The sequence below is a fragment of the Lynx rufus genome, unplaced genomic scaffold, assembly GCF_022079265.1.
Source record: "Lynx rufus isolate CCGP_SWC_20201006 ecotype Redwood Valley unplaced genomic scaffold, mLynRuf1.p SCAF_13, whole genome shotgun sequence".
NCBI classification, from domain to species: Eukaryota; Metazoa; Chordata; class Mammalia; order Carnivora; family Felidae; genus Lynx; species Lynx rufus.
The window spans coordinates 11,500,422-11,514,317 of record NW_025814827.1 but is presented as its reverse complement, the minus strand read 5'-3'; the positions used below and the strand labels follow the sequence as shown (position 1 = coordinate 11,514,317).

At 43.5% G+C, this 13,896-nt stretch overlaps 1 protein-coding gene across 2 annotated transcripts; it reads left to right on the top strand.

Moving 5' to 3' along the window:
• The first annotated feature begins 2,639 nt into the window (after positions 1 to 2,639).
• SLC51B (solute carrier family 51 subunit beta) lies at positions 2,640 to 13,467 on the top strand. 2 transcript variants are annotated; one of them, XM_047074948.1, is made up of 4 exons: positions 2,640 to 3,038; positions 9,728 to 9,828; positions 10,868 to 10,958; positions 13,196 to 13,467. In XM_047074948.1, the coding sequence occupies exons 2-4, from the start codon at positions 9,732 to 9,734 to the stop codon at positions 13,404 to 13,406; spliced, it is 399 nt and encodes a 132-aa protein (XP_046930904.1). In that variant the 5' UTR covers positions 2,640 to 3,038; positions 9,728 to 9,731; the 3' UTR covers positions 13,407 to 13,467. The 2 variants fall into 2 exon arrangements, with proteins under 2 accessions (XP_046930904.1, XP_046930903.1); XM_047074947.1 differs by having other exon boundaries at positions 2,641 to 3,038; positions 9,617 to 9,828.
• Positions 13,468 to 13,896: the final 429 nt, after the last annotated feature.

The following is a 13,896-nucleotide window of genomic DNA, read 5'->3' as shown; positions in this document are numbered from 1 at the left end:
AGGTAGTCAGTTGGTCCAGGGAAGGTAGGCTGCTCTGCTCCATGAGGTCATTCAGGGAGCCAGATTCCTTTATCTCATTGCCTGGGTCCACAAACTTTCTCTGTAAAGGGCCAAAGAGTAAACATTTAGGCTTTGCAGGGTATACAATCATTGTCACAACTGCTTGATTCTGCTAATGTAGTGTGAAAGCAGCCATAGACATTATGTAAGCAAATGGCATGGCCATGTTCCAATAAAACTTTATTTACAAAAATAAGCCGCAGGTCAAATTTGGCTCATAGGTTGTAATATAATGACCTCTGTCCTTAAATGTCCTATTCACCATTTTATCTGTATTCAAGACAATGGAAAGAAGTAGATGGGTTGAAATTTTTCTTCTGAAAACAAGATCCATAGATAAAAAATACTGTGACATAGTCACACAATGGAATACTATGTAGATAAGAATGAATGAACCACAACTATACACAATAACATGGATGAATGCTATAAGTTTAATGCTGAGCCAAAGAAGCCAGACACAAAAGATTGCATACTTGATTGATTCAATTTACATAAAGTATAAAACTAAGCCAAACTAATCTATGGTATTAGAAGTCAGAATAGTGGTTGCCTTTGTGGGGGATAGTGACAAGAAGTGGACACAAGAAGACTTCTGAGTTCTGGCAATGCTTTATTTCTTAAGGCCCCCGTGACATTCCTCCAAGACAGGGAGGATAGTGGAAGATTGAGGTCAACGAGTCACTCCAGGGACCCAGACTGGAGTAGCTATCCAGCTCACAGCCATGGTTATGCGATGGGCATGAGATTTGAGCCATCCAAGGTACCTCACCTCCCGGCCATAACAACTGATCCAAAACATGGATATATGATCAGGGCCAGGACAAACAGAGCCCTTTTTCAGGAACTGCCAAACTGGATCTGAGAAAAGGGACTTCCTTCCCTTCCATCCATAAAGATATGAGCCTGGATTTCCTGCAGCCTGGTCCAGGTTCTTGGAGATGACTATCCTGTGGGAACAAGGAGCCTGATATCCAGAAAGAAGCAGGGAGAGAGCTGAAGAGAGAAAGAGCGAAGGATCTTCAGGCTCTTGGTTCCAGCTATCCCTAAGGTCAGCTCCACCCTGCCTTTCCCAGTTATATGAGCCAATAAATTCCTTTTGAATTCCTTCTGTGCTTAAGAGAATTAGTGTTGAGTTCCTCTCTCATGAAAACTATCATCTGCCTTTCTCCTCAAAATGCACGCTGAATCAGAGCACTTCTTATTGTCTCCATGGTCACTATCCTGATCCAAACCACTGCTGTCTCTTGCCGGGATGAATGCAACAGTCTTCTAGTTCCTCTTTTGCTCTTTTACAATCCATTCTCCACCCAGCAGGCCAAGTGATCTTAGATAAATGTCAGTCAGACCATGTTACTTCCTGTCTAGTGATTTCTCATCTCACCCAAACCCATCCTGTTTCACAAAGCTCTGCATAATCTGCTTCTAACTTTATCTCTGGTCACTTCCCCTTATCACTATCTCTCAACTCCTTTACCCCCTCCCCCATTTTTTTCCTCAAACTCATTATGCTCATTATTTCTTCAGTGCCTTTGCACCTGCTGTCCCAAATCTTTGCATGGGCCTTGGCATTCGGTTTTTAGCATAGTCATATAGGAATCACATTTCCCCCACCCAATCTCTCTATATATCATTTTGTTGTTTAAATTATTCACAGAAATTGTCACCAGCTGAAATGATCTTGTTTTTGTTTACTTTTTTATTGCTTGTCCATCCCTCCCCTAAAGAGAGAGCTCCAGGAGAGCAGTGTCTTTGTATCCATGTATCCATGCAGGAGGTGCTCAAGTAGTATTTATTGAAAGAATGAATGAGTTAGGAAATGATGAGGAGCTGGGGTTCCGTGTAGGACTAGGTTCTCCTAGTGGGTCTCCTTTTCTCTGCATCACGCCGTCATCCACATCGTTAACCAGTATTAACTTAGAGAGGAACTTGGACCTGTCACCTGACCTCACTCAATTTGTTTGCTCATTTGTGAAATGGGAACTCCTTGCTGAGCCAACTCCAAAGACTGTTGGAGATGCAAGAAGCCAGTGGGTGGGAAAGCCCAGAGCCCACTGACAATCAGAATCAAATGGATCTGGGGGCACCTGGGTGGCTCAGTCGGTTAAATGTCTGACTTCGGCTCAGGTCATGACCTCACAGTTTGTGAGTCCGAGCCCTGCATCAGGCTCTGTGCTGACAGCTCAGAGCCTGGAGCCTGCTTCAGATTCTGTGTCTCCCTCTCTGTCCCTCCCCAGCTCACTCTCTCACAAAACTAAACATAAAAAAAAAAAAATCAAATGGGTCTGGCCTTGCTCTGCTTCCCCACCAAGTCCTTCCCGCTTGATGCTGTTCAACCTAGTCTGTGGAATTCCTCCTCTCTGGGTCACTTGCCTTGCCTCCCCCAACACTTAGCCCTCCAAAGGTCTTATTTTACAACTTCTTGTAGGGAATTTACACAAGACCATGACCTTCACTGTGAGAAAGCACAGGCTATAAAAGGCCAGGCTTGGCTCCCAGCTCTGTGGTTAAATATTGATACTAGCAGGAAACAGAGGCCTGGGGCGGGTATACCACATATCCGCCTGCAGTAATGGAACCCCCAGACTGAGGGTCTTCCCCAGCCCATTGCCTGGGCTGGCAAGACAGTCCACATGTTTTCTCTTTACTTCAGATCAACATATAGGAAGGAAAGTATGGAGCTGCTGGCTCTTGCAGATCGTGAAAGCCAGGCGGAGCCTGTTTGTCATCTAAGGCCACTCATTCATGAGGTCATTCACCCTGGAGTGACAGAGGAGGTTCCAGGCCTGGGAGTGTGCTAAGGGCAGAGCTACCAGCTGGGCCCCACTGCCACAGGCTCAACAGCACTGTTCCCCCAGCTGACGGCTGTGACGGGTGCTCAGGCGCAGAGACCATCCAGTGCTCCGATAAGGGGAGGACATAGAAACCAACGCTGATCCCAGCAGCGGATCAAGGCAGGCCCAGAAGTCAGATCCCAGGTGAGTGTCATCAACCTCCCATGGGGATGGGTGGCTTGGGCTCTTTGGCAGGAATCATGGTCCCATGGCAGATGGTTAAGCCCTGTGTAAAACACAGGAATCTCCCAGAGGGGCCTAAGGAGACATAACTAAATGCAATGGGATATCCTGGATGGGACCCTGGAATAGGAAAAAAGACATTCACAGAAAAATGAAAGCCAAATAAATCATGAAGTTTAGTTAATAATTAAAAAAATTTTTTTTAATGTTTATTTATTTTTGAGAGAGACAGAGACAAAGCATGAGTGGGGGAGGGGCAGAGAAAGAGGGAGACACAGAATCCGAAGCAGGCTCCAGGCTCTGAGCTGTCAGCACAGAGCCCGATGTGGGGCTCGAACCCACGAGCTGTGGGATCATGACCTGAGCTGAAGTCGGACGCTTAAGTGACTGAGCCACCCAGGTGCCCCTAGTTAATAATTTTTTTAAAGCAGGTATATTAATACGATGCCTATTCTAGAAGGAAACTGGATAAGCGCTCTGAAGGAAACATGTCCTTTGTTCCTGTGGCCTCTAACACAAGCAGGGAGGGCTGGCTCTCAGTTCTAGGCTTGTATTCATGTTGTCATTGTTTGTTTGTTGGCGTATGTTTATTATAACAATATTATACATATTTAAAGCACACATTCCCCTGTGGACATCAGCCCACATGCAGATTTGTACACCACTGTCTTGTCCACTGTGGCTTTATAGTAAGTCTTGAAGTCAGGTAGCATCAGTCCTCTGATGTTTCTCTTCTCCTTCAGTGTTATGTTGACTAACTCTGGGTCTTCCTCTCCATATAAACTTTACAATCAGTTTGTCCATATCCATAAAATAACTTGCTGGGATCTTGGATTGATATTGCACTGAATCCATAGATCAAGCTGGGAAGAACTGACATCTTATTAGTTCCATTAATTAAACATCCAAAATTGGAGCTGTTGTCTCAAAAGATAGAATATATACAAACACTAAAAAAATACAAGTATGCTAAATATATACTTAAAATATACATACAAAATACATACATTAAAAAATATATAATTACATGTATTGTTTGCATGAAGGTAGTGTGTACTCATGAGAAACGTATACAGTACAGAAATGTTCAAAGTGAACACCACACATATCCAGGCCCCATCCACTTCCCCAGAAAGAGTCAGTGTTGGCTATCTTGACCTTCACGCTCTTTTTTCTGTGGGTCTGGGAGGGTCTGCATATGTGACAGGAGCCTATGGCCAATGTTGCTAGTTAATCCAGACCCTCCTGCATCTGAGACTGGACAGAAAATCACAACCCTTCTTAGCAAGTGCTCTGGACAGATAGCTGGAGCTGGAACAGCAAATCATACATTAGCCATTCCTGTAACTTTGTCTTTTCCTTATTCAACAGATGTTCAGTAAGTAATGAGTAAGTAGGTAGTAAGCTTCCAAGTCCAGGAAAGTCTAAAAAAGATCTTTCTTGGGGGCACCTGGGTGGCTCACTGTCATCTCAGGTTTGATCTTAGGGTCACGAGTTCAAGCCCCACATTGGACTCCACGTTGGGCATGGAGCCTACTTAAAATTTTTTTAAATAATAAAATAAAATAAAATAAAATAAAATAAAATAAAATAAAATAAAATAAAACACTTTCTTTCTCCTTGACTTCCATCTCTATCTTGACATGCAAATGATCATTCATATATGAAAAACTTAGCTCAGTATTTAAAAAAAATTTTTATAAGTTTATTTATTTTTGAGAGATAGAGACAGAGAACGAGCAGGGGAGGGGCAGAATGCAAAGCAGGCTCCAGGCTCTGAGCTGTCAGCACTGAGCCCGACGTGGGGCTCGAACCCATGAACCATGAGATCATGACCTGAGCTGAAGTCAGACGCTTAACCTACTGAGACACCCAGGTGCCCCAAACTTGCTTAGTATTATATTTGTGTCAAAATATTTCCCCTCAAAAGATGTAGATGCTTCTTTATTTCTCGCAGAGCATTTAGAGTTGGAAAAAAACTCTGATGTCAATCCTTTTACTAGTACTTTGTTTTTCTAGTTGGCTGTTTGCCATCCAGCTATCTTTGGATGTTCCTGACTGAGCGTCCAAAGCTATTGCAGAAAGCCGTATCAGAAGAGGGGCGCTTGAGATTGCCTCCGAGACCCTCTGTTCTCTTTTTGTGTTTGTTTTTGGTTAGCCCCATGACGTTTTCACCGTGGGTCTGTTCAAAACTCTTCTGTTTTACTTCTTTACTTTTATTTCCATTCCTGCCCCCTTTTTCCTCTTCCCCCAGAGATAACTATCCTAATATGTGTAATGTGTATCTTTTTTTAAAAATGTGTTTTGTAAAACGTGTAGTTTTGTGTGCATATATTTTGAATTTTCATAAGTGGTATGGCATGCCCCCTTATCTGTTGGGGATAATTTCTTTGGGAAATATACATGCTCAGGAGCAGAACTGCTGTGTCGTGAGTCGTGTACACTTTGGCTGATTTGCTCTAGATGGCGGCCTGTCTACATGCCCTCTGTTAGTGCCTAAGGCTATAGTCCCAGAGTTCTACCAACACACAGCATTATCTACCATTTAAACTATGTCCATCAGATAGATGTCAAGTGCTATTTCATTTTTGTTTTAATTTTCATTCTTTTGATTACCAAAAGATTGATCACTTTTTCATATGCTTGCTAGCCTTTGGGTTTCTGATTTTGTAAGTTGCCTGTTTATATCCTTTATCTTTTATTACGGTTCCTATCTTTTTCTTGTTAATTTGCAAGAATTCTTTGTATACTCTAGATATCAGTCTTTTCTTGATTTTAAACGTCATCAATATCTTATCCCAACTGGAAATGTGCTTGTTACTTTATTGAGGGTATTCTTCATTGAACGGATAATCTTATTTTTGATATAATCAAATCCATCAGTTTTTTGTTATTGAAGATTTGAGCTTTTAAGAAGTCCTACCTTGCTTCTATTAACTTATATTTTTTCCTCTTCCAATTAGGTCTTTAATTTTGGAGTCTACTTCAGTTTGCTGTTTGTTAGATGTGCACCTCGTCTTCCTTTTCTTCATCAGTAGCTAGTTTCCCTGACATCATCCACTGAACAATTCCTCCTTTACCTACTGGTTAGTGTGTCCAGTTCCCACGTGTACATAGGTCTTTATGAAATCTCTGTTCTGATCCATTGGTATAGTGATTTGGTCTTGTGTCAAAACCATATTTTAAAAATTTGTTTAGAGAGAGATTGAGAGAGCACGTGAGTAGGGGAGAGGGACAGAGGGAGAGAGAGAAAGAGAATCTTAAGCAGGCTCCAGGCTTAGCTCGGGGCCTGATGCCGGTTCCATCCCACAACCCTTGGATCATGACCTTAGCCAAAATCAAGAGTCAGACATTCATGTGACTGAGCCACCCGGGTACCCCAAAACCACATTTTTTATCACTATGTCTCAACCTCTAGTGGGGTCAGTCTCTCCTCTTTTTTTTTTTAAGATTGACTTAGCTACTTTTATATGTTTACTTTTTCCATATAAATGTTAGAATAAGTTTATCAAGATCCTCAAAAAGTCCAACTAGAATTTTGATTGAAATTGTATTGGATTAATAGATTAACTTGGGGATAATTGACATGCTCATAATATATTTATCCTTTCCAAAATCATAGATGTCTCTCCATTTATTCAGACCAACTTTTTTTTTGTCCTACAGTTTTAATTTTCTTCATAGAGGTCTTTTCTATGCTTGGAAAAGTTTATCTAGATGCTTTATGGCTTTGATGCTATTATGAGTGGCGTCTCATTTTTATTGAATTTTCCAATTTCACTAATATTGTGAGAAATGCTATTGAACTTGTATATAGCAACTTTAGTAAATGCTTCTATTAGTTCTAATTGTGTGTCTTTCTAAGTAGATGATCTTGTCATCTGAGAATTATGAGTTTTACATCTTTCCTATCAAATTTTACACTTTATTTATGTATTCATGTATTTAATTGAATCTATATTACATATAATATTGTGTAAATTTCATGTGTACATTAGTTTGATACATTTATATATTGTAATATGATTGTCTTTGTAATTGTATTTATCACATTACATAATTATAGCATAATATTATTGTCTATTTTATGCATTAGATTACTATGGCTTATGTACTACTAGTTGCAAGTTTGTACCCTTAAATAATATAAAGCTTATCTCTCCCCCAACATTTCCTGGCAACTACCATTTCCCTCCATTTTTTACAAGTTTGACTTTTTAAATTTTTTTTATTTTTTATTTTTATTTTTATTCATTTTTTTAAGTTCTTTATTTTGAGAGAGAGAGAGAGAACATGAGCAAGATGGGGCAAAGAGAGAGAGAGAGAGGGAGAGAGAGAATCCCAGGCAGGCTCCATGCCTAGCATGGAGCCCAACCCGGTGCTCGATCTCACAAACCATGAGATCATGACCTGAGCCAAAACCAAGAGTCAGGCACTTAACTGACTGAGTCACCCAGGTGCCCCTAAGTCTTTTTTTTAGAATCCACATAAAAGTTATATCATACAAGCTTCTAATGTCAAACTGTCCTTCCATTCCTGGTATTAAGCTTCCTTGGTAATGATTTTCTTAATACATTGTTGAATTTGAGCAATTAGTACTTTATTTAGGATTTTTTCATCTACTTTCATAAGTGAGTGGGCCTATCATCTTTTCTTTTTGCATGGTCTTCATGTAGTTTTGAAACCAGTGTTAAAAGAACAATCCAATTGGTGCTGTTCATTTTGGGGGACAACTTATTTAAAGTAAGAATTATCTGCTTATTGAGAGTTTATTAGAACTCACAATTAAAGCCATCTAAACCTGGACTTTATTTTTCTGAGAGTTTCAAGTATCTTGTCTAGTTTTGACATTTTCTATTTTTCTAGAAATTCATCCATTTCTGGTTTGTCAAGTTTATTAGTATATAGTTCAAAATACATTTAAAAAAATTATTTGAGAGAGAGTGAGAGAACAGGGGAGGGGGAGAGAGAGAGGGAGAGAGAGAATCCCAAGCAGGCTCTGCACTGTCAGCACAGACCCCCACACAGGGCTTGAACTCATGAACCATGAGACCATGACCTGAGCCAAAATCAAGAGTTAGATGCCAGGTGCCCCAGGTTCAAAACACATTTCTATATATTTAAATCTCTGGTCTAACTTTGGTTCTATTTGTATCTTTTCTCTTTTTCTGGATCAATCTTGCCAGAGATATTTATAAATATATTTTTAAAAAACAGGTTTTTGGTTTTGTTCATCTTGTCAATTCCCCCCTGCCTTGATTTCATTGATTTCTACCTGTATTTTTATTATTTCCTTTTTTGTTCTTCAGAGGACCCAGGGATTTGCCTAGACAAATTAACTAGAGGCAGAGCCAGATGAGGGGCCAGCCCCTTGGTCTTAGATCAAGGCTCACTTCCCATGGCCTGAGGCCTCCTGTCAGGAGCCCAGAACAGCTGGGAGAATCAGCTGCCACAGCCGGGCCCCAGCCTGGGCACAGACCTGGGATGTATCATACAGAAGCCTCATGTGTCTAGTCAGAACTGAGACATGCAATAAGTGTAAAATTTACACCCAATTTCAAAGACCTGGTACAAAAAAATGCAAAATATCTCAACCATTTTTATATTGATTACATTGAAATGGTACTTTTGGGGATATGTTGGATTAAACAAAATATGTTGGATTAAACAAAGTTAATTGCACTTATTTCTTATTTTAATCTGGAGAGTGGGAATTTTTGTAAGAAGTAGTAATAGCACAGGTAGTACAAGAATATGTCAAGCACGATGTGTGACTGTTTTGAGACTGACTGAGGTTTGGTAAACACAATTAGCTTAACCTGTTTTGTTTTGTGGGAATGGAAACAGGCTCATATTAAGGAAGGGGTTTATCCAGGGAGCATGAGTTCAGTTTTTTCTGTTGCAAATGGCAGAAAAACAATTCTGACAACATGTCCAAAAAAGAAAAAGAAAAAAGAGAAAGAAAAAAAAAGTTATCAGAGGTTTGCTGAGGACTGACCAATCTGGCCTAGGAATGGTGATGGAGAAAGAGGAGAGCCCAGCTTTCAGTAGCAGGAGCTGGCGACTACCTTTCTCTGGCACTTTTTCCTATTCTCAGCTCTGTGTCTCAGGTCTCCAGAAGAGAGGCTGATAGGCCCAGGCTTTGTGGGGAGACAGGAGCCTGTGATAGGCTATTACATGGCATCAATGGTGAGAGGTGGGACAATTTGCTAAGAAACCCGGGTGACCTAGTGCGTTGGGCTGCAGAAGCTGGATGGGGATGCTGGGCAGGCAAAAATGAGAAATGTCCCTTACAAGGGTCCCACAGCCTGCCAGCGACTCAATCCTCCTTACTCCCAGGTCAGTGCTCCTCATCACACGATGAGTCTCAATAAATATTTGAGTGTCACCCACTTCAATGGTTTCTGCCTCTCCAGACCCTACCTGCCCTGAGGCAGTCTTGGTCCAGTAACTCTGCGCCAGAGGAGAGCTGGGTTAGGGTAGTAAGGGAGGTCAAACTGGGGTGGGGTATCCATCCATGCTCTCTGCTTTGTTTCCAGGGGTCTTCAGGGCTTTGCTCAAGGGCCAGAACCTAGGAGGCCAGGTGGGCAGCTTGGGAACAAAGGGGCCTAAGGATTTCATTGTCAGAAACGTATCCCAACCGTGAACAGGGGCATGGACCACAATGACGGGGTCATCCAAGCTCCAGCTGGCACCGTGGTGCCTCAGGAACTGCTGGAAGAAATGCTTTGGTTTTTTCGAGTAGAAGATGGTAAGTGGTGGGGGACTGGTGGGGGGTGGGGGTCTGTCCTCAACACAGAGTGGAATCTGGCTGAAGCCCCCTGACACAGCCTCATCCTTCAGGCTGCACATGTCCTCCAAGGTGGGGACCGAGGCTGAGGGGTCTTAATTCCCCAAGGGGTCTGGCCTACCCGCACCCTCCTCTCCTTGGGGTGTGGTCATTCATTCACTCATTTATTCAATCGTTCACAAGTATTTATTAAGTTCCTTCTGTGCAGCAGGCACTGTTCTCAGCACTGAGGTTACAGCAGTGAATAAAGCACAAATGTCCATGCCCTCATAGAGCATACATTCTAATGAAAGAGAAAAGAAACCAGACACACAAGTAAAATGCATAGTATGTTGGTGATGAGTAATAAGGAGAAAAACTAAGCACAGAAAGGGAATAGAAGTGTAGGTACTATGGTCAAGGAAGGCCTCACTAAGATGCTCTTGTTTGCATAAAGGCTTATAGGAGATGAAATGATTAGCCACGCAGATTATGTGTGGGAAGAACATTCCTGGCAGGGGAACAGCTAATGCAATAGCTTTGAGGCTGGACTCTGCCTCACTTTGGCACTGTGTGGACAGATCTTATTATCCAAATTCAGATTAGCCACTTCAGGTGTTCTCTTTCGGCAGTTGTGGAACAGTTTTACAGCCATCCCTTCCTTCCCACCCCCAGCCTCCTTTCCTTCCTTCCTTTCCTCGCACTGCACAGGGCTGGCCTCTGGCACAACTCTGAAGAGTGTGAAGTTTATGTCCACCCACACCCCGCTTTCCACACGATTATTCAACTGCCGTGCTGTCCCTCTTTAGATTAGGGCTTCTGTAGAGCAGAAATCATGCCTCCCAGTCTCTCTCCCCCACAACTGAGTTCCTGCAGGGCAGGGGTCTCTCTACAACACCCGGCCTTACAGCAGAGGACGTTTAGTGCTGTGAGCTGAGGCTGAGCCCAAGCCCCAACTGTTGGTGGGCCTGAGGGGCACCCAGCCTCTCCTCAAGGCTCCATTCTGTGTGTCCTTCCCCAGCATCTCCTTGGAATTATTCCATCTTTGCCCTGGTGGGTGTGGTGATTGTGATAAGCATTGTCCTCCTGAGAAAGAGCATCCAGGCAAACAGGTGAGGAGCTGGCCTAGGGGTGGTCTCTGGGGAGGTGGGGAAATCTAGGGAGGGGTCACATAGGGGCTTGGCTAGCCACCCTTTGGGACAGCAAAATGCAGCCTTTGGGGTCCTTTGACAACACAAAGCTGTTGAAAAACTACCCCCTGTCCCTGGCCAGCAAGCAGAGGTCAGGATCTCTGGTTCTGGAGTCACACAGGTCTGGGTTCAAATCCCAGCTCTGCCACTCTCACAAGTGAGTAAGAGATTCTGATACAAAGGGTCTGGGGTGGTCATTGGCATTTTGCTAAATTCCCTGGATGATAAACTTCCAGGGCTGACTTTTGAGAGCTCCTTGAGGACACAGACCACATCTGACTCAATTGTGTTTCCCCAAGCGACTGGCAGTGTTGGGTTCTAGAAATGATTCAATAAATGCTTGGTTCACACATCTTCCTCCCTCCCTCCCTCCCTCCCTTCCATTTTTCTTTCAACAATTACTATATACCCACCAGTCACCACTATCAGTAACTTTCAAACAAAAATAATGAGAACCCTTCCCTCATATCTGTATCATGTTTTACAATTTGAAAAGTATCTTCACATTCTCTCATTTGACCCTCAAGACAGCTCTGTAAGGTAGGGCAGGCACAAGTTATTTATTTCCATTGTACAGAATAAGGTAATTGAGGATCTAAGGAAGTGTTGGCCTAGCTTCTGTGCTCTTCCTTCTATGCTTTTATATTATGCATGAATTTTCTTCATAGTTCTACTATAAAGTAAAAAACAAAAAACAAACCCAGTGCCCTTTGTTCACACTGAGAACTAGTACTTATGAATTGCTGTGGCCTCATTCACTACTCATTCTTCAGGTAAGAGCTGAGCACCTGCTCAGTGCCAAGCTCTGTTCTGAGAGTGGGAGCCACAGTCACGGGCAAGAGGGATTCAGCCCCTGCCTTATAGAATTTACAGTTTGGTAGAGGGACAAGTGTAGTTCAGAGTGACAGGTGCTCAGTACGGGACATACAGAGTACAGTGGGAGCACAGTAGTGGGATCTGGGGCCTTCAGGGCAAAGAGATAGAGGGAGGGTGGGCCAAGGAAGCTTTCCAGACTGAGGGACAGCAGATATCAAGCTTGACATGCTGGAGGAGGAGGGCCCAGCCATGTGGCTGTGGCATGTGAAGTGGGATGGGGATAGAGGGAGGACAAGAAGGGGGAAGGACCCAGAATGTATGGGTCCTGGGGGCCATGCCAAGGTATTCAGGTTCTAGCTCATGGGCACTGGGGAGCCAGGGAATAGCTTTGAACAGGGACATGAAAGTCTTATGTTTTAGCAAGGTTAGTCTGGATGCAGGACATAAGAGGAACCAAAGGGATATAGCTTCTAAAAAGGTGACCTTGCCTTTCTTACCCTGTCAGGAGGCATTGCCCTCAACAAGGTCAACTCGGGAGCAAAGTGGCCGTCCATGGGAAAGGCAGACAATGAGCTATTCCTCCTGGGGCCCAAGCAGATTCTCTGGGCAGTCAGCTCTTACCACAGCTCGGTCCCTCTACTCTGGCCAGGAAGTCTAGGGGTACCTTGAGTAAAACTACTTTCAGGGAGATGTCATTTAGGGGAGTTACCGGAAGGAAGGCTGGGTCTTGAACGCCAGGTTAAGGACATGGGCAGTCGGGAGCCACTAAAGATACTTGAGTTAAGGCGTGATGTGTGCACGCTGCGGTTTTAGAAACATGACTGGTGCATGGGGGCTGGTTTGGAAAAGCAAGGACCTAGAAGCAGGAAGATTATTTAGGAATTTCCCTAAAGTAGTTTGTCTGAGGATGGGGTGGGATGAGGGTGGAGATGGGGTGTGGGGTAACAAGGACCTGCACTAAGTAGAATGAAGTCGTGGGATAGAAAATGTGTGGGTTGGCGAAAAGAACACGGAACCCAGAGTCAGGAGACTTAAATGCATGTCTAAGGTATGTGCTTTTTTGACCTTTTTGAGCCACATGTCACCTTGAAGGGGAGCCTGTAGCAATAATAGTTGAGCTCATGGTGGCAATGAGGATCTGGGGAGATGATGCACCGGTGAGTATAAACTGTTTCTCTGCCAAAAGAACATCATGCTATCTTGGCTTTCTCCCCCAGCAGTTCCCAGAACTGCCCACTGGATTTTCCACCTCGCTAGTCCACTTGCGAGACCCAGTCTTGCCCCAGCCCCTCAGTCCCCCAGCTCAGGGAACCCCGATTCAACAGCGTGTTCTCTCCTCCCAGAAATCAAAAGATACTGAGGAAAAACAAACCGGAAACAACTCTGGAAGTCCAAGACTTGGCTGAGGCCGGAGCCAGAGAGGACAACAACCTGAACATGCTAAGAGAGACTTTGCTCTCAGAAAAGCAAAATTTGGCCCAGGTGGAAACTGAGTTAAAAGGGAGAAAGGTGCCACTGGTTCTCCTTCCAGACCCACAAGAATCTGAGAGCTAAGAGGGGTCCAGAGCACTGCCCCATGTTGTCAGCAGATTCAGTGAATGAACTGCAATCAAAATATTGTTATGAAAAAAAAACCCTCCTTTTTTATTAAAATGCATCTGAAGTGGGCGTTTGGAAATGCAGTTGGTTCCAATGGGGGTGGTTCAACACAAGGGGCTTGGAGCAAAATCGCAAAATCCATAGCCGGCCTGTGGGTCAGGAAGCCAGGCTACGACTTCTAGTATGGTTTTGAGGAGTTCATAGCCTCTCTCTGACCTCAACCTCTCCATCTACATAATGGGGCTGAAGGCTGGATTAGAGTTGTTGTTCTTTCTTTTTTTTTTTTATATGAAAAAAAATTTTTTTTTTCTCAGAGAGAGAGAGAGAGAGAGAGAGCAAGAGCGTGAGCACAAGCAGGGAAGGGATAGGGAGAGAAGAGACACAGAATCTGAAGCTGGCTTCAGGCTCTATGCTGTCAGCACAGAGCCTGGCGTGAGGCTCGAAC

Bases quoted from the DNA above. Each gene is read 5' to 3' on its own strand.
- SLC51B (XM_047074948.1), top strand. From the start codon at position 9,732: ATGGACCACAATGACGGGGTCATCCAAGCTCCAGCTGGCACCGTGGTG. The intron at 9,829-10,867 runs GTAAGTGGTGGG...GTCCTTCCCCAG, and splicing joins GTTTTTTCGAGTAGAAGATG to CATCTCCTTGGAATTATTCC. The intron at 10,959-13,195 runs GTGAGGAGCTGG...CTCTCCTCCCAG, and splicing joins AAGAGCATCCAGGCAAACAG to AAATCAAAAGATACTGAGGA.